Source organism: Triticum dicoccoides, chromosome 4B, assembly GCF_002162155.2.
Source record: "Triticum dicoccoides isolate Atlit2015 ecotype Zavitan chromosome 4B, WEW_v2.0, whole genome shotgun sequence".
In the NCBI taxonomy this organism is placed as follows: domain Eukaryota; kingdom Viridiplantae; phylum Streptophyta; class Magnoliopsida; order Poales; family Poaceae; genus Triticum; species Triticum dicoccoides.
This window is the reverse complement of record NC_041387.1, coordinates 150,847,320-150,867,661: the sequence shown is the minus strand read 5'-3', so window position 1 is coordinate 150,867,661 and position 20,342 is coordinate 150,847,320. Positions and strand designations below refer to the sequence as shown.

The window sequence follows — 20,342 nt, the reverse complement described above, 5'->3', positions numbered from 1 at the left end:
AACAAGGTCTTCTGAGCAGACTATGCTATCTGACGAAGCGCATATCTCGCTGGTTACAGATAGCTCCTCAGAGGAGGATTCAGAGACAGATGACCAGTCCTATCCCCCCCCCCCCGAGGTGTATGCTCTAACTTGGCAGGGTTATGTTGCTCATATCGTGTGTATGGTGTCTCGCATTGCTATGCCATTTGATTAGTTTAGACATGCTTTGTGTGAATGCCACCTGTTCGGTGTCTAATTACCATATATGTGAATTATGCATTGCCATCTTGTTGCAAGACATTATATATGTGAATTATACAATGCTATCTTATTGCAAAGACATTATATATGTGAATTATGCAATGCCATGCTGTTTAGCCGATCATCATGTATGTGAATATCATGCTATCATTTTTTTGTATTACGTGTTCCATTTGTCGACAACGTTTGTATATTCAACTACTCTTCCTATGCATCAGCCATTTGAAGCGGTGATGGAAGTATCTGGAGTGAAAACAAGGTATTCAGAGCAGACAATGCTACCTGCTGAAGCAGACATCTTGCTGGCTACAGAGAGCTCCTCAGAGGAGGATTCAGAGACTGATGACCAGTCCTATTTCCCCCCTGAGGTCTATGATCAAACTTGGCAGGGTTATATTACCCATGTCATGCATGTTTTCATGCATTGCTTAGTTTTTACATCATATATAGATTGCCATCTGCTTACTTGCTTACTATATAAATCATATATTTGAATTATATCATGCCATCATGTTTACATAGTACATACACATCATCTATCTGAGTTATGGCATGGCAACCCATTTAATAAAGACATCATATAGTTATATCATCTCATCCTATTTAGTGTTTACAGTCATCATATTTAGAATTATGGCATTCTATTATGGCATGCCAACCTATTTAATAAACACATTATATAGTTATGTCATGTTATCCTGTTTACATAGTCTCATATTTTGAACTATGTCTTTCCATCTTTTTTAGTTAGCCATCATAATGTGAAATTGTGTCATGCTATCCTGTTTAGTTAGCCATCATATATGTGAAATTGTGTCATGCTATCCTGTTTGGTTAGAGAACATAAATATGAATTATTTCATGCCCTCTTTTATTCCTCACTATCCATTGCACCTGTCTATCATATAATGTCTATACTTTCAATTACTTTTCTTGTTTATCAGCCATTTGAATTGGAGAGCGTGATGGCAGTATCTAAGGGAGTAACAACACGGTCTTCAAAAAAGATAGTGCTACCAGTTGATGCAGATATAACCATGGTTGTACTTGCCCAAGGACCAGATCCACCACACATAACCCAGACTCTCGCAAATTGTACCCCTACCCAGTTGGACAGAGAACCAGCTACACCCCTTCTAACCCCAACCCCGGTAGATAGTAACCCAGTTCCAGTTGACACAGCACCGTCTCGACCATAGAGCACCCAAACACGAGCGGTTAGTAAGGGAACTGCAGTGCCCAAAGCATGAGGACCACCACTCTGAATCCCAACTCAACGCTTAAAGGAGAAGAAGATTTGTTCTCAGGTCAGGTTCTGTAGCTATGGTTCATACTCCTTTGCTCTTGCATTACTGTATTTACTCATACCAACTATTTTCAAATTTGAAGGATGGAATTGAAACTCCAATGGCGCAACAGGTATGTTTTAAACCTGTTTCTTTAACTGGTTTGCTGTTGTAACCTGCTCTATGTTGATTTCAGTTTCAATTGAATAAACAGTTATGTTCTCATGTCATGCACATTACAAGTGTTGTTATTGCTCTATAGTTACCCACACTTATATTCTGTCTATTCTGCTTTGTCTTGAACAAATATTATTTGAACTGTGTCTCTATCTTGATTTGGCAATAAAAACTAGAATGATATAGACCATAAAGTGACCATGGCACATAGATATATGTTTGTTTCATGTTGTTATCCTGTCCACTTTACTACTGAACTCATTTACTAAAATGAGTTTCATATACAACATGGTAAACATGTGATGTGTCTGCTTGTTTCTCTTTTAGAATGTGGACAAAATATTGGAGAACAGTATCGCGTTATTCAATGGTAAAGGAAGTAATGCAGATAAGGTTCAAGATAGTGAGACATCCCTGTTGGTCTCCAAGAAAGCTGATAAAAACTATCTTGATGATAGTGAGGGAACCCAAAAGTCCTGTCTTGATGTAGTGTTCGAGTTACTGGCCACTACTGCTGGCACAAGCTCTTCGAACTCGCTGCCTGAATCAGTTCGTCTTCTTGAGTCTCAACTTCAAGTTGAAAGACATCGATCAGATGTGCTGCGACAGGAAGCTGAAGGACTGAGGAAGTCCCTGCAGAATTCAGATGCATATTTTCTGGTGCAACAACAAGCGCTGGAGGATTTAAGCGCCAAACAAGAGAAAGTTAATAAGCTTGCTAAGCATCTTGCCAGCATTATGGGTACCCAGGATATTGTTTCTTGAGATCTTCTGAAGTGGTTTCAGTTCTGGATTTGTTTTGTTGTGGCGTTTATTTGCGCTGGTCGCCAACTTTGACAACTAGTGTATATGATATGCTGCTTTGTTCCCTATATTTGCACTGGTGGCGAACTTTGATGCCCAGTGGATGTAATATGTGTAACAGCCGTGATAGCCTAGCATAAGTTGCTTGCTTATTTATTTCCTTGTTGTCTTGTTTATTTGTTTGCTTGTAGTCAGTACAGTTCTTTTTAAAACTAGGCCAAAATAACCATGTGCTAATATTTACTGTAGTGACACTGGGCCTCCTACGGGCCGTAGAAACAGTGGGCCTTCTACAGGTCGTAGAAACAGTAGGCCTTCTATGGGCCGTAGAAACAATGGGCCTTCTACGGGCCGTAGAAATAATGGGCCTTCTACGGGTCGTATCATCAATGGGCCTTATATGGGTCATATGACCATAACGGGCCATCGTTAATAGGCCGTATTTTATGACGCTATGAAAACGGCCCAACGTATTAACTGACCACAAATGGGCCGATGTAACCACGAGCTGAATTTGGCCCACAAGCAGAAAATGACAGTAACGGGCCGTAAGTAAACAAATGCTGGAAATGAGCCCAAGAATAAATGGGCTCTGAGAAGGCCGAAAGATAACATTTGCTGGAAACGGCCCAACTGAATAACGGGCATGTATAAAGTGATATAGTGTTCATTACGGGCCAGTTTCACCACGGGCCGTTGGTGTGTGTAAAGTGATACACTGTTCATTACGGGCCAGTTTCACCACGGGCCGTTAATAGGCCAAGAGTTACATAGGGCCTCATATGGGCCGAAAGACGTCATGGGCCATACATGGGCCAGAAGTGAAAACAGGCTGGAATCATATTGGATGGCCCAGATGACGCTACTGGGCCTAATTCGGATAGGGTGTAACGGGCCCTGGGTTAGCGGGCTGTAAATGGGCTATATGCGAACAGGCCGTTAACAGGCTTTCCATGGGCCGGCCCGCCACCTTTTGACCAAGTCAAAGGGCCGGCCTTTTCACAGGAATGGGCCTCTGTTGGGTCGTGCCACATGTCGACGTATCATAGGCGCCTTCTGTCCAATGAGTGGATGACATCTGTCCCAACGGCGAGCCGCCACGTGTTTCCTCCAGCCAATGATGATTTTACACGTGGAAAATCCCCATTGGTCGGGGCTGTTAACGGGTTATCGGATCCAAAACCCGACCCGATAGCTTAACGGCATGCCGTTACGGTGGATGCCACATGTCTGTCACCCTTGACGAAAGCAATTCCGTGACGCGCGATTTATCGTCATGGAAGTGGACACTTCCGTGATGATAATTTTGATAATGTCATGGAACACTTCTACGACAGCACATGTATGACTATCTTGATTCTGTCATAAATTTGTCATGGATGTACATGCATGACAAAAAATGCGACCTACTGTGACAAACACGTATCATCACGGAAGTGTATTTTTTTGTAGTGGATGGTAGTTTCCGCATGTGTTCTGACTACCGTCCCATCAATGCTATCGCCGTTCGGCATAGATATCCTATTCATCGCCTTGACGATATGCTAGAAGAGCTTACTGGAGCCACCATTTTACCAAAGATTGATCTTAATAGTGGCTATTACCAAATTCACATCCAAGAAGGTGATGAATGGAAAATCGCTTTCAAACCAAGTTTGGCTTGTATGAATGGCTAGTTATGCCTATGGGCTTATCCAAAGCACCCCACACTTTTATGCGTGTGATGCGTTATGTTCTTCGTCCTTACATTGCCATATTTGTTGTGGTCATGATATTCTTGTGTTTTGCATGTCTCTAGAAGATCATGTCACCCATCTTATAACCGTTTTGCAAACTCTAAGAAAAGAGCGCCTTTACGCTAATATGGACAAAGGCCTTTTTAGTATTGATAAGCTTGTTTTCTTGGGTTTTGTTGTCTCATCTAAGGGTGTTCATGTAGATGAATCTAAAATTGATGCTATTAAATCCTGGCCACAACCAACCAACTTGCAACAAGTGCAAAGTTTCCTTGGCTTAGCCGGTTTCTATTGTAGATTTGTTAAGGACTTTAGCACTATTGCATCCCCTTTGCATGCCTTGAGTAAGAAAAATGCACCATTTGTTTGGGGACCATCCAGAGATACCTCATTTCATGAGCTTAAGAATTTACTTACACATGCTCCTTTGCTTGCCTTGCCAAAATTTGACAAAACTTTTGAAGTTCATTGCGATGCTAGTGGCAATGGTATATGAGGTGTGTTAATGCAAGAAAAGCGGCCCATAGCTTACTTTAGTGAGAAACTTTCCGGAGTGCAACTCAATTATCCCATCTATGACAAAGATCGATCTGCCTTGTTACGAGTTTTGCATGTGTGGGAACATTTTCTTCGCCCTCATGAATTGTTCATCCATACGGATCATGAAATGCTTAATTACCTTAAGGGTCAAACTAAATTGAATAAGCGACATGCCAAATGGAGTGACTTTATTAAGTCTTTTCCTTATGTTATCAAGTACATCAAAGGTAAGGAAAAATGTTGTGGCAGACGCTCTTTCCCGCAAATGCATGCTTGTCACCCAACTTGAATTGAATGTCATTGGCTTTGAGCACATAAAAGACTTGTATGTGCATGATCCTACTTTTTCTATTCCTTATGCCAAATGTTTGATGCATACATCTTGGGAACGCTACAATCGCGCAAGACATTCAGCTACCGGCAAGTCCCCCTTCGAGGTCGTCTACGGTTTCAAACCATTGTCCCCATTGGAAATTTTACCACTACCACTACAAGAGAGCATCAACATGGACGCGAGTGCATGAGCGAGCTATCTCAAGAAGGTGCATGAAGATACAAGGCACATCATCGAGCGCCAAGTCCAACGCCTTGCGATCAAGATCAACACCAACAAGAACCCCATGATACTCAACAAAGGAGATCCTGTGTGGCTACACCTTCGCAAGGACCACTTCCCCAATGAATGCAAGTCCAAGCTTCTACCGTGAACCGACAGACCCGTCAAGGTGCTTCAACGCTACAACAACAACGCCTACAAGATCGACATCCCATGTGACAAGTACTCCGTGAGCGACATCTTCAACATCAAGGATCTCTCTCCCTACCATGGTGATGAGGCTTTCGTTCTGAGGTCGGATCTTTCCCACGAGGAGGGGGGGGGGGGAGATGATGCAGAGCATTCTACGGTCATCCCCATGGACTTACCTACGTCTCCCACGACACCACATGGACCAATTTCGTTCTGTGAACTCATTCCTCTCCGAACTTACACATTCTTCATATGAGACATGGCTACTATCTCAAGCAGAAACCCTATGTGTGATTAGGTACTTAGAGGCAAGCCACGGAACTTCCACATCCAACGGACAAGATGGAGAGGACACCAAGTACAAGGACCAAGAGAAAGACCTACCAGGAGAACTACAACCACCGGACAACCGGACCACGCCAGACGTCCAATGCCTGAAGCACCAGCCAGCCAGCCCAAGTCCCAGCTAGCGAACACTACAGCGGCCGGATGATCGACGCGGACCGGACGTCCGACACCTCCCAGCACCCGAGCTACCGCTCCACTCCAGACATCCGGTGCCAATTCACAGAACGGAAGTTAACGGAAATCCGAAGACCTCTAGACGATCGACGACTGGACGACCGACCGCCACCGGATATCCGGCGCCACCTGATCAGAGCTGAAATGCCGGAAGTCCGAGCGTTACTGGACGCCTGGACCCTGCGAGCCACCAGATGACCGGTAATGGTGAGACGTCTGACGCCTGTCTACGCACAGAGGCTAGGGCTGAGGCCCATGTACCCATTTGTCCCCCTAGACTATATATACTCCTCCTCTCTCTCTTATTAGGGTTAGCATTGGTTTAGCCTAGTTTAGAGATAGAGCTTTGCTCATCCAATTGATACATGCTCCATTGGAGACCGAGGCCTCGGCGGAGAAGATCCCAAGTGGATTCAAGAGCCCGCAAGGGAAGACCCCTAGTGGATTTAAGACCTCCTCTTGGAGAAGAACTAGCTACTTGTATTCTTCCTTTGTTGTCTTTGGAGCTTTGTGACCTCTTTGTGTTCATGGATCTAGCACATGTGTGATCGTATCCCGTTGATTTGAGTGTTTCCTCTTGTTTCTCCTCGTGTTTCCCCTCATGTGTTCGTCGTGTTCTTCGTGGGATCCCCTCTAAATTGTGAAAGATCGGCCCTAGGGTTCCATCCTGCATCAGTACCTCAAAGTATAACAAACAAGTTTGGGTTAATTCAATATGATCGTTCTTGCAATGTCATATTCTCAAAAAAATTAGGACTATCATTACACCTAATGATATCCTAAGATCCGAAAAACATGGTCACTAACAACACTTGAGCTAGTCTTAGAGGCGAGTCCAGAGATCAGGTTTTACCATTTATCATTCCACACGTGCATATGAGTTTTTCACTAAATCGCATATTCTAGGATCATAGCAGTTATAGCATAGAATATAAACTCTTAATTATAAACATTGAAATCTAGTAATACGGTATTATTGTCTCTAGGGCATATTGCAACAAAACCTTTACAGTTGGAGGAGAAAATTTAAAATGGAACTTCATTAGCTCACTCATAGAGGAACTCAAAAGGACTATGTGCACTTTGAAGCTTGGGATAATGCTTTTAAATAGTTGGCCTTCATGTATTTACCTGTTGTATTTGTTTTGTTTGTTTGCCTTGTTTGCCATAGGTCTATTATAGGTTTGTTTTGTTTTTGTATAGCTCCCTATTTTATTTTTCTTTGCCAAGACATTTCTCTAAAAGAACACAAGCTTGAGCACTGGTTCACCCTATTTGTTAACTTTAGGGACCAAAGTGATTATCATCGACTTCTTTGCAAGAGCACTGGGCTTTTTGCCAATGGGCTGGAGGGGGGTTTTGTGAACATTCATGGTAAAGCTGACATTTATATATTACTTTGGCATTTTGAAGCCTTTTGTTTTTTAATTCGTCCAAAATCCTGGTTCTTTTACTTGTCACAAGGCAGTTTTATTATAAGAGTATAACATTTTTTATTATAAGAGGATATTATTCTTGGTATAAGAGGATGGCATTTTTATTTATACGAGGGGTGGCATTTTTCATTTTTATAATAGGTTGACATTTTTTATTACTGTGAGGATGGCAATTTTATTACAAGAGGATGACATCTCCTATATCACTAAGCTCCTTGTTCTGGATTGGCTTCCCAATTTTGACTCGGTCAATAAATTTTTAAGGACCTTTCTCATCCAAGTGAGGTGTTCAATTTTAAATTTGATTTATGATTTTGACTGGTCAATTATTTCTCATATCAACCGATAACAACCAGTTTATAAAAATATATCAATCTTGCACACTCTCTCGTCATCTCAGAAAATAAATGCCAACATGCTACACTATAGCATCAATATGATTTTGATTGAGTTCTTAATTTTTGACTTGGTCGACATTTTCTCAAGAAGCTCTCTCATTCAGGTGAGGTGAGGCGTTTAATTTTGAATTTGGTTCACGATTTTAACTGGTAATGATTTCTCAATTCAATCCGCAACAACCAACTTATAAAAATACATCAGTCTCGCACCCTTTTGTCACTTGCCGATTTTTTTCAACATGCAACGCTATAACATCAATAGAATACATGTGGCCACCACTGTAAGTAACTTCCCTGCATAGGCGTGGGTTAATTTACATATAACACATAATTATACTCTCGAAGGCAGGCTATCAAAATAACGCATTATAAAAAAAAAGAAACAAACTTCATCATCATATCCCCCCCTCCCCACACACACACCAAACAAAAAAAATATTTATGAAATCCAACAACATCAACCGCGCAGCGAAGCGCGTCCAACCCTTCTAGTTTTTGCATTATAAGAGGATGGCATTTTTTCTTTATAAGACAAGATGATGGCAAATTTATTTATAAGAGCATGACATTTTTTATTTTATAATAGAATTGACATTTTTTTTATTGTGAGGATGGCACTTTTACTTTTTAAGAGGATGTCACCTTTTTTTGAGGATCGGCTGTCACTTTTAATTTGGGGGTGCATTTTTATTACTGTTACCTTTTTTTGCACACATAAGAAATTCAGAATATTTCCGAATTCCTGTTTTTGCGCTCGGTCAAGCGTGTCCCCCCTCTAGAAAATATGTTATGGGATCGTCCTGAGCAGGCGGGGTGTCCTGAACAGGTGGGGGTCCAGAATCAATTCCAAAGCCCAGTGCCAACTTCCTGATCAAAATCAACTATCAACTTCATGAATAGGGCGCGAACAACCTGTGGTTGGATGGTTAGAGTAATAGTAGTATCCTCAGCCCACCAGGGTTCAAGTCCTGATGCTCGCATTATTCCTGAATTTATTTTAGTAGTGGGAGGAGACGTTCTCGTCGACGACTCTCGGAGATGCTTATAGGGTAGGGTGTGCGTGTGTGCGTTCATAGGGGTGAGTGTATGCGCGTATGTATGAGCGTTTGTGACAGTATTTGTTAAAAGAAACTTCATGAACAGGGCAACTTTTTTTTTTACATTTTTCTGATTTTTTCTCATGGCATTTAAAAACTATTTAATGGCTCTATTCTCTGTAAAAAAAAATTGCGAGAAAACTTCCATGCGCAAGTGTATTTGACTCACGGCTAAATGACAGCAACGCTTGTAAAAGTCAACCCGGTCACATCCTAGCCGCTTACCGATAGTAGCAGGTCACATCCTAGCCGCCTACCCGGCTAAATGGTCACCACCTTCCATGGTCTTTCTGGTTGGACTCGCACCATTTCGTCCCTTTCTTTTTCCTACTGAAAACGGAATAGAGAAAATCTTTCTTCATCTGCTTCCCGAGCTCCTCCTCGTCAACGTCGTCGGCAGAGCCGGAGCCTTACCCGGCGCCAGAGATTCGTTACTCGGGCCGTCTCCCCGTCCGTGTAGATCACTCCGTCGCGCCGAGGTGAGCTCTCTGAACCCAGGTTTGCCCCGTGGAGGCTGAGGTTTGTGGGATCTAGTTTGGCTCTTGCTTCCCGTCCGGTGGGAGTGGAATATACCCCGGGACGGATTGGTGGCGGGTCTGGGTGTGGAGGATGGGTTCCGGCGTCTAGGCCTCTGGGTTGCTCCCTCCCCCTCCTTTTATTTTGTCGATTTCGTCTCATTTGCGAGGAGGAGACGATTTGTTAGTCGAACTGAGGTTTCGGCAGATTAAATAGGGGAATTTGTTGCTAGATTTTGGGTTTGCAACTTGAATTGAGGACATTAGGAGAGAAAATTGTGATACTGGTATGGGCATAGACGTTTTGGTTATTAAAACCTTAAGATTACTAGCAATTTTGGAAATATACTCAGAAATTTGTCCTGTAATATGAGTTTGTGGCCTTGTATATAAAAATGGAGGGAGTACGCAGAAATTCGCCCTGATTGATTTTGAGAGCTTGGAGGAGATTATATGTGGATGCTCTGTGTAGAGATGGCGTTTGTGTATTAAGATCACTGTGGAAATTCTGGAATATGTACACAGGAAGTTGTACCCCTTGTTTCTTTTTTAAGTTGGATTTTTTTTTAAAGGAGGATAACCCACGGCCTCTGCATCAAACGATGCACACAACCATCTTTCTTATATTATTCAACATGGCCTTACAAAATACATACAGTAGTCAACCCAAAGCCTCCATCCTGGCGCACAGAGTCGCCCTACCTAAGAGCTTGATAATGTGTCCTGACCTCCTGCCACACCGAGTATCCCGGTGGCCTCACCAAGCCGCCTGCCGGCTAGCCAGGATCACTAACCGGTCTAGCAGATCCTGAGTGCACACCGCATGTGCACGCTCAGCAATCCGCCCCCGCCATCTTCCGCCGTCTCATCTTTAGGAGTAATCCATGCATAGACCTTGCCAGGCCCTTCTGCTGTTGACTCCACCACGATGCTACACCGCGCCGCCCTCCTGCGTGTGCCTATCAACACTTCCAGCACCGATACTCTACTGCACCACGCCGCCGAGACCCGCTGCCGGCAATGCTGAAGATGAGACACCACTCCGCCTCTTGTCCCCTCCAGCCAGCACCTGTTCCAAAACCATTTAAGTTGGGGAGATGTTGTTTGGTGATTAAGGTGCCTTTGGTCATTAGGATTACTGGGTTGATTTTGGAAATAAAAGCAGAAAATTGTTCTACTTGTTTTTGAGCATCCATAATTTGCTTGGTGACATACGATAGGTTTTGCTGTTCTTTTGGTATGTGAACTGATGCTTGAAATGCCAGTCTTAAGCAAGTGGCTGATGACGATCATTTTCACGTGCAGATTTGGCTAGGTTTTTGTTTCTTAGTAACTCAAGATAACTTGAGCAGTTTTGGAAATATAAGCAGATAGTCGTACCGCTTGTTTTTGAATTGGGGAGCTTAGCGGATAAGTTATGTGGCTGCTCTGTCTAGATATGTTGTTTGGTGACTAAGATTACTGGAGTACTAGAAATAAATGTAGATAATTGTCCCGCTTGTTTTTGACCTGGGAATTTAGGGGATAAATTTTGTGGCTGCTGTGTGGAAATGTTATTCGATGAGTAAGATTACCGGTGCAATTCGGGAAATAAATGTGCAAACTCATTATTGATTTGCTTCATAACACAAGATAGGTTCTTCTATTATATTGGTACACAAAGTGATGCTCAAAGTGCCAAGTGTTAACCGGGTGATTGATGTCAGTTATTATTGCCTACATGCTTTGCTAGGTTTTGATTTTGGATGGGAACCTCATCAGGCGCAAATTTCCATCAACAGTTTCCACAGGGGATGCCGCCCCCACGGCACAATGGGGGCACCCCAAACCTGCAGACTTCCCTCTCTTTGGCCTCGTCAGACCAAGTTGGTACGCCAGATATGCAGGAGCGTGCGTCAAATTCTGACCCGGGTCATGACTCTGCCACTGAGAGTGCCAGTTCAAGGGAGACCTGGCCTGTAGAGCCAAACAAAAGCAGTGGTGGTGATGCTGCGACCACTATTAGAATAGTGGATAAAGATAAGGAGGTAGCCACCAAAGGTGTTGCTGAACGGCAAGTCATTCGTAGGATCCCAAGTACCGGTAGAGTGACTCTCCGGGAGGTTGCTCGGGAAAGGGTTGATCTAGTCGCTGAGAAAATGAAGGTTATGCCAGATGAGGTGTTGGATGAAATCAAGAGTGAACTTCGGTCAATTCTTGAAGGAACTGGGGGTTCTCATCATGTTGAGGAGTTCTTGTACCTGCAGAAGGTCGTCCAGAATAGGGTGGATTTGACACCAACTACACTTTTGATGCCACACCATGTTCAGCTGGAGATTCTTGTTGCCATCAAGACTGGAATCCAGGCATTTTTGCATCCAAGTGTTAATTTACCCCTGAGTCATCTTGCTGAGGTTTACTTGTACAAGAGGTGCCGGAACATCGCCTGTAAGAGTGCTCTCCCTGCCGAAGAGTGTAGGTGCAATATATGTAGCAACAGGAATGGCTTTTGCAACCTTTGCATGTGTGTGATCTGCAATAAGTTTGACTTTGAAGTCAATACATGCAGCTGGATTGGGTGTGATGTCTGCTCTCACTGGACTCACACTGATTGTGCAATCCGTGATGAGCAGATTGGGTCCGGACAGAAAATTAATAACGGAATTGCCCATCCGGAGATGCTTTTTCGGTGCCAAGCCTGCCAAAGGACATCTGAGCTGTTGGGGTGGGTTAGGGATGTATTCCAACAATGTGCTCCTGGCTGGGACAGGGATGCGTTGTTACGAGAACTTGAGTGTGTTTGTAAGATTTTCCGTCTAAGCGAGGACTTAAAAGGGAGGAACTTGTTCAGGAGATGTGATGATCTGATTGAAAGACTAAGAAGTGGTACTGCTCAATCCATGAGTCCTAGAGCGCTGCTGCCGGCACTCCAAGGTAAATGCACTTAGTTAACTAAACCATGCTTTTACGTGTTCCAGTTTTGTTCGCTCATTTTATCATGCTGAGTTAAGTCATGCTTCTCTTGCTATTTGGTTTCATCTTTGACTATGCTATACTTCTTGCTTTCTAGCTGGATAGTCAAAACTATTGTTTGAATATATTTTCTGAATTCATGTTTTTCTCATATAAAACATAACTCTTTTTGTAGCATTTTGGTTGGGCTTGGGATCTTCTGCTGTAACTCTGTACATTGCAAGCCTCCCTCTACACATCGCTGACAGTTATACAAATTTGGTAGATCAACAGGCATTCTCTGACAATACCATAAATGACAGTTATACGAATTCGGTAGATCAGTATGCATTCTAAATCACAGTTATACGAGTTCAGTAGATCAATAGGCATTCTCTGAAAAAATCCAGAATGCTTCTGCACTGAAACGATAGTACTGTCCTCCACAAAATTGTAGTAAAACCATGTTCTTAGAACTATCGAAATAGTGAAAGATGAGGTATCCCACCACCATGAACTCTCCAGGCATATCAGCAGTATTAAGTATATTCTAATGCACCTAGTACTTTTTTCCCTGTTATTTAACGGGGCAAGTACTACTGGTTGGGTGACGGTGCCTCTGCCATTCAACTCAGATCTACTCGTTTGTTATCTGCGGCAGTAATATTGTTTATGAATCTAAGATGAACATACTTTGTCTACAATTGGTGCATTCATTATCGTTCCCAAGTAAAAGATATTTGAGTGCTCTGTCATGCAGCTGAATTGGTTATCTTCTGTGGTTCTTTTTCTAGCATATTGTTTTGTTAGTCAGATTATCTACAAGTTTGGTGTCAGTTTTTCTGTTAATGTGTAACTGTGATTTTATAATCTTTTGATCATATACTGATCAATGGCTAAAGGCCCTCCATATTATAGTCTTGCAGTGTACCAAACAGCCCAAAAGGTGAGTGTTTATTACTGGATTTTCTTCCAGTATTTTTGGTGTGATCAGCTTTGTGGGTTTATTTACGTCTGCATGCCATCGGCTTGTATCTGCCTAAGCTGTAATTCAGACCTTTTGTATTAACTATTACTTATTTGGCAGAGCTTGAGATGGATTTTTCAAAGATGTCCGAAAATGAAGAATTGGGGCGCCTGATCACTCCACATGAGGCCTGCAATCGAATTGCTGAGGTTGTCCAAGAGGCTGTCAGAAAGATGGAGACCGTGGCTGAAGAGAAGATGCAGATGTTCAAGAAGGCTCGCCTCGCGGTGGATTCCTGCGAGCGTGAGCTGGAGGAGAAGACACGGGAGGCACGGGAGCTCAAGGCGGAGCAGCTGCGTAAGCAGCAGCAGGTGGAGGAGCTGGAGAGCATGATCCGGCTGAAGAGTGCTGAGGCCGAGATGTTCCAGCTGAAGGCCAACGAGGCCCGGCAGGAGGCAGAGCAGCTCCAGAGCATTGCGTTGGCCAAGTCGGAGAAGGCGGAGCAGGACTATGCGAGCATGTACCTCAGGCGCCGCCTGGAGGAGGCCGAGGCAGAGAAGCAGTCAATCTTTGAGAAGATCAAGCTGCGGGAGAACCCGAGGCCGCTGGCAACGGTGCCTCCCCAGGCGAGCAGTAGTGCTGCCACCGCGGCCCTCACCCCTGGCGACTCATCACAGATGATGATGCTGTCCAAGATCCAGGACCTGCTGAAGAACGTCCGCAGCATGCCGTCTGGCAAGTCGGACGTGCGGCAGTCGAAATAGCCGGTGATGCGTGTTTCATGGGTGATACTTTCTGCCATGTAAATTGAAATATGTCTCATGATGTTTCTTTATTAGTTGCTGCATAGTTATACTGAATTGCATTGTCATTTATTTGCCGTTGTTGTAATGTAAACTTAGTTTCATAATGACAATGGGGGCTAAAACAGACCAAATACGCCATTTAAAACAATAATGAGGCTGGCCAACTCGCATGGACAAGGCTCCTCCGATCGGTTCCTTCGTCGGCCGTCAGATCTAGCCTTCTCGCGTGGCTGGATCGTAGATCTTCACCTCACGGTCAAAGCTGATTTTCACCTCGCGGTTGTTTTGGCTGGCCAAGGACGAGTGGGCTCGTCTCGCGTGCTTGTTGGCTGGGTTGGTCGTGCCCGGGTGCATGAGGTTTTGGCCTATCCCTACCCTGCATCCCACAGCCAATCCATCCTCGCCTCGTCCCACTCCCGCACCAACCACCACCCAAACCCTAGCCCTGTTTCCCTGCGATCCCCACAGCCTCTCCCGCCTCCTCCATCCCTCCTCCTCGCCTCGCCATGGCCTCCGCCCCGGGGCCTAGCCCCACCACTTCACCTTCCTTTTCTTCGTTGTCTGCGCCCGTCAGCGAGGCCTGGCTCCAGATCAGGTGCGGGTTAGGCGAGCTCGGTGGTGGGATGAATGGGCAGAGGAGGTGGGCGATGAGGGCAGGCAACAGTCGGGCGCGGCGGCCATGGCCAAGGGCGCGGCTGGGGAGCTACGCACACGTCGAGTAACGGCGACCGCATCCGGTGCCAACACCGAGGTGAGCTTCACAGTCTGTCTCTCCACGCGGCCTCCTCCTCTCGGCCTTGGATCCATGGTGGTGTTTTTTTTTTTTTGCTAGCTTGTTGCTGCGTGCATGATTGTTGTAACTGGGTGCTGGCTGTTTGTTGCTGGGCTGCTGATGGCATGAGACCCACTTCAAAAAAGGGAGTGAAAGGAAGCCTTTGTTCATAGAACAAATATATTGTAAAATTTTCCATCGAAAGCCTGCATATTTATCCAGAAAAAGGAGTCTAAAGAGGCTTAGATTCTTGTTATGTATTGATTTTGCAGAATATCTGCAGCTATATATTGCTCAATCAAAAAGATAGATTTTACTCAACCTTCAGTATAATGTATTTCTAATTGTTCATAACTACTTCAAATTTTGTTGTGATTTTTGCAAGATTCTAAAATTATTGTATTTCAAATTTGTTATATCGATTCCTCGATGCTCTGTTCATGGCTTTGTTCTTATTTTATCCTTCTTTCTTTGATTTTTTTCTTTCCTACAAGAAGATGTCGAGTCATGTAATATGTTCAAAGAAGAGAGAATCTGCATTTTATGAATGCTTTCTTCTTTCTTCATTGTTACTTCAAGTTAGTGAATTCAGTTAAGTTGTACTAAGAAGATTCATACGCTTCTCCATCTACACATCTTATTCAGTCACGAGGCCATAAGATCTTTTGCCTTTTAGAAAAAGGGAGATGCCATTTAGACCTTACTCTGTTCAACTTGATCTTTAACTTGCTACTACTGTTTCTAAGATTTTCCCAAGCATTTTTTTGTTTGCATCAGAGAATGAGCTCACCTTATTCAGTGGATGTGACAAGTAAAAAATTGGAAACTGAGCAATTAGTTCCACTCTTAAATTTTGTACAGCAGTCCAAGTTGTCCAATAAATCATTTGTTAGCAGGGTCAAATTATAGACGTTGAATCAGTTGTTCCAAATTACCCAGTCCAAATTGTGGATGTTAAAAATCTGTTTTGTGTTTTGTTGAAAGCCGGAGCTGGGTCGAGGAGCCGGCCTCTGCCTTCGCCATTGCCTGAGAGAAGCAACACCGACGTTGGGCTTTCCATGTGCAGGGTGCGTGAGTTAGTGATTTTGTTCTATCCTTTCCATCTCATGACTTTGTGTGGAGGTGGCAGCACAACCCGCTGGTTATTGTAATGCCTACCTCGAAGATAATTGCTTACAAAATTATTTTTCTACTTGGCTGTTTTGCAGATGATGAGGTATGGCATGGAATGGTTGGGTTTTGAGTGGTAGGTGATCCCTATGCCGGCGGTCATAGCGGCCATCATTGGTACATTTCAGTAATATTTAAGTACATTTCAGTAATATGTGTCTTGTTTTACTTCGTCCTCGGTGACTCAGATGGTGGTCACGATTTTCAGTCTGAAGTTGCTTTTATGAATTTTCAGTCAATGTTAGCACAGAATATATATAGTATTTCTTCTGCACCAAGCCGGATAGTTTAGCTGATAATTTTTTCCTTCTGCAGCCAAGCAGTAGAAGAGAATGGTAACCAAAGCCACCTTTGTTGATCATGGATTTAGAAGAAAGCCAACAGAGTATGAAAAGGTTCTCATGGGACTCACCCTGAACTGAAATCTGTGTTCAACCTTGGTATAATTCTGTGACAAAAACCCCAAGTGGTCCAATATTTTGTTTATTTAGTGCCTGTTGTTTTTGGTTTGTTATAACCGAATTTACAACCTACTATTCATGCATTTCTTTTATTCTGTTTTGGTGGGTTCTAAACTATGAAATTAGGACTATAGTTTATTAGTTTGAGACCTGCTTCAGGATAAAGAATGGAAGGAAGAATTCTTACTTCATGATGACACACATGATTGTCAAACTACAGAAAATACTTGACTTATGTACTGTATGATTCCCGAGTTCCTTTGCTTTCAAGATTTAAGTGGGGGAACTCGTGAGCTTATGAATGAGTGATTCGGATTTATCTAATTGGGAACTAGCAAATCATGCAGAGTAAGGGTTTTTTCTGCTCGTATAGATTGGTTGGTCGATTGCTTCTTGATACATCATACCTTAAACATCATAACTTCTGATTGGGGGGGCCTGGTTGATGCCCTGTCTGATGTGAATCTTTTGGGATGCGCGGGTATATACTTCCACCACTATATACAAAAATGAGTACTGCCTTTAACATGGGCATGATATTAAATTTGAGTGAATCTAAGGGCCTACTGGGTGCATAATCTGGGGCTATATTATTTTAGATTTTTTTTGTGTGTGCGAGGAGCAGTTCTACAATCTCTTCATGGTTCATCATTTACATATTAGTTGGATGATATCTTTTAATCTGTTGTGACTGACTTGCTGCTTATATGGACAAATGAGTACAACATTTAACATGGGCATGATGTTAAATTTGAGTGAATATAAGGGCCTACTGGCTGCATAATCTGTGGCTATTTTTTGTGTGTCTGCGAGGAGCAATTCTACTATCTCTTCAAGGTTCAACGTTTATATATTATTTGGATAGTATCTCTTTATTTTGTTATTGTGACTGACCAGCTGCTTACTTATATGGACAACTTGAACTGAAAGCAAGAGTAGAAGCCCATGAGATGAGACACAAGGGAAATATGCATGGTATTTTTCAATTCTAATGTTTCAGTTCCATTATCCTACTTGACTGGCTATGTGATGTATATACTGATTTCCTGCTACTATTTGAGTTATAACACTTTTTATGTTTCTCTGGCAGAAAATGGCACAATCATGATTTAGTTTGGTCAGCAAGTACCTAATTACAAGTCATCAGCTAACGATTCTCCCCAAGAAGTGTTCGGAATGAGCAAAGAAAGCTTTAATGAGAAGAATATTGATGTTGTACAATAGCTGGAAGATCACAAGAGATCGACCTTTTGGATGGTCTAATACTTCCTATATGGGCACATAGAAAAGCCACTACGTAAGTAGTTCTGTCTTTTCTTTAAAAACTGCTTTCTCTTACTACACAACCAGGCTCAATTCATACGTATGTAAAATTTACATCATACTTCTTCCCTTCCCAAAACAAGGATTCCAAATGGTGCTGATATAAAAACACCATCAGGGATTCCATGTGTACCATGTATGTCCCTAAAAACAGCATCAATATATCAGCATACTGATGTGCTGATCTAAAAACATTTTTTTCTAAGTGAAGGTTTCGAGTCGGCAAAAATACAGTGTATGTCCATAATGTGATGGCAACTGAGTATCCATGTGTACATGGAAGGCATCAGTCTATATCGATAGACACCTATAATTTGTTTTCTAATTTTTCTACAAGTTTTTCACGTGGTATTTTAGGCTATAGCTTGATTTGACACTATCGTGAAGTGGGGTAATTTTCCATATTGATATGGTTGGTATGCACATCCCACTAAGAAACAAGGCGCAATAAAAGCTCATTTTCCATTCTGCAAAAGTTGAAAAAAAATTGTATTTGCAAAGCACAAGTTCTGTTGTGGCTACTATTTTTATTGCCAGTCAACCTATATCTTCAACCTTCTCTTGCATAGGGCAGGCAATAGTTCTTGGTTGCCTTCAAAATACTCGACACCTCTTTAGGAGTACGGACAATATTGCCAATGCATATAGTCCGTGCTTTTGTCTTTAGGAATTTGCATCAGTACCTTGTTTAAACATCTAGAATATATATCTTCAGTAACCTATTTAAGAATGCTTTTCAACTTTTTTCCATGCTGTAACATACTTCCTGTGTTGTGTAATAATCTACTGATAGCCAGTTACAGCTCCATTTTACTATGGACATTGCATATGATGTTCTTTATTCTCAGCAAAGCAAACATCTCATTTGTTTCTCATACTATTCTCTACAAAAAACTAGGCGTTGCTGAAGCTGGAGTCATGATGGCGTTAGTAACCTTGGTGATGCTTCTTATACGGCAAACCAACTTGTTCTTGATTATCCTATGGGTTATTTATCCAGATGTTGCACATAGGAGTACCGTGGAGCTAATAATTATTTGAATCTGAGCTAGCCTACTATTTCAATCTGAGGTCAAAAATTACAAATCTCAGTGTTTGTTTTCAGGTGTCAATCTTCTTCCCTTCTCCTTTTTTGGGTCACTTTTGATAGCTTCTTTCATTCTGTACATATTAGTTGCCGCCTCAAGCCTTGGCTCTCTATTTACTGGAAAATGCAGTCTTCATTTACTGAGTTATATTTTTGTCTTGCTTTCTTCCAGGTCCCTCATACAGTGGTTCAGAAAAAAACCTATCCAATGGAGATGATGCATGAGGAGCAGCAAAGTCTATGTTCTTTTTCTCGCTCGTGAGTTTACTTTTTTATGGTTGGATGCCAAGTAGCCAATTAGACACTTTTTTGTAGATTAGTTGCTTAGTTTCATATGTTAAACTGCGTTGTCGAGTGTAGTGAACAAGCAATCAACGCGGCACATGTGGAAGTTGTGAATGGCACCGGTCTTGTCATACTTATGAGCAGGAGCACCGGCCACATTACTCTTCATGCCACTCTGAGCAGTTGGCTGCTGCTTGAGATTGATTTCCATGTTGAAGGGAAGGGAGACCTGATTGAGTTCCTGTATATGCAAGGATAAATAAGAAGGGGCATTGTCGTGGTTGTTGCTGAAGGTGTTGGTCAGGAGCTGATTACCGGGACTGATGACAAGAATGGAGAGCAGGATGAGTATGTCAACATGCTGTTCCTTGACGTTGGCCTTCTTCTATGAAGTTCACATGCAATTCTCCTCCATGGTTAGAAAAAACTAATTTAAACATTTTGTTTCTTGGATGGTTACTCATTTCTCTTGCCGTTGTTGTATCAAAACAATTGCATTTTCGTTGATGTCTGCTTGGGCTCATTTTCAAGGAGAATGAGATGTGGAATAAACTACTCTGAAATGGTTGGTTCCCTTCAAACAATTTATTAGCTAACTAATTTTGGCTGATGTTGCACATGATACAATTGTGCTCTGTTGTTGCCATCTTGCATTTTATGTGAGCTTAAACAGAAAATCAATTAAACTTTTACTAAGTTCTTACCGTATGTATTTGCTCAAACACAGTTACTAAAAAAATGCAAATATTTGTAGCAAGTACATGGTTTTAAATGGGACTTGGTGCCATTTAGCGCAATGGGCGGTGTTATACAAATATATTTTTTGGTGCAACAGTTATACAATTTTTTTTTCAAACTTGGATTTCACAATGTGATAGACATTTTCAAAAGAGGGGTTTAATATACGGGCTTTCTACAATGAGTACTGAATATGTCCTTGCAAAATGAAACTATTTTCATCGACAACACGGTTTTAGCGGGTCTCTGCTCCATTTGGCGGAACGCATAAGAAATCGCACTGGTCGGCGGCTGAGGAAA

General features: G+C 42.5%; 1 protein-coding gene and 1 long non-coding RNA gene across 4 annotated transcripts; both read left to right on the top strand.

The window, feature by feature from the left end:
* The first annotated feature begins 9,278 nt into the window (after positions 1–9,278).
* On the top strand, positions 9,279–14,354 carry LOC119295539 (OBERON-like protein). Its single transcript, XM_037573966.1, has 3 exons — positions 9,279–9,466; positions 11,235–12,415; positions 13,521–14,354. Exons 2-3 carry the CDS (start codon positions 11,248–11,250, stop codon positions 14,162–14,164), a joined length of 1,812 nt encoding a protein of 603 aa, XP_037429863.1. The 5' UTR covers positions 9,279–9,466; positions 11,235–11,247; the 3' UTR covers positions 14,165–14,354.
* Positions 14,355–14,562: 208 nt separating this feature from the next.
* Positions 14,563–19,914, top strand: LOC119295538. 3 transcript variants are annotated; one of them, XR_005144086.1, is made up of 8 exons: positions 14,563–14,957; positions 15,963–16,045; positions 16,187–16,265; positions 16,464–17,584; positions 17,700–17,906; positions 18,831–19,037; positions 19,192–19,277; positions 19,380–19,914. It is a non-coding gene; the product is annotated as an uncharacterized LOC119295538 (long non-coding RNA). The 3 variants fall into 3 exon arrangements; XR_005144087.1 differs by having other exon boundaries at positions 16,187–16,224; positions 19,192–19,914; XR_005144085.1 differs by having other exon boundaries at positions 19,192–19,914.
* The last annotated feature ends 428 nt before the right edge of the window (positions 19,915–20,342 follow it).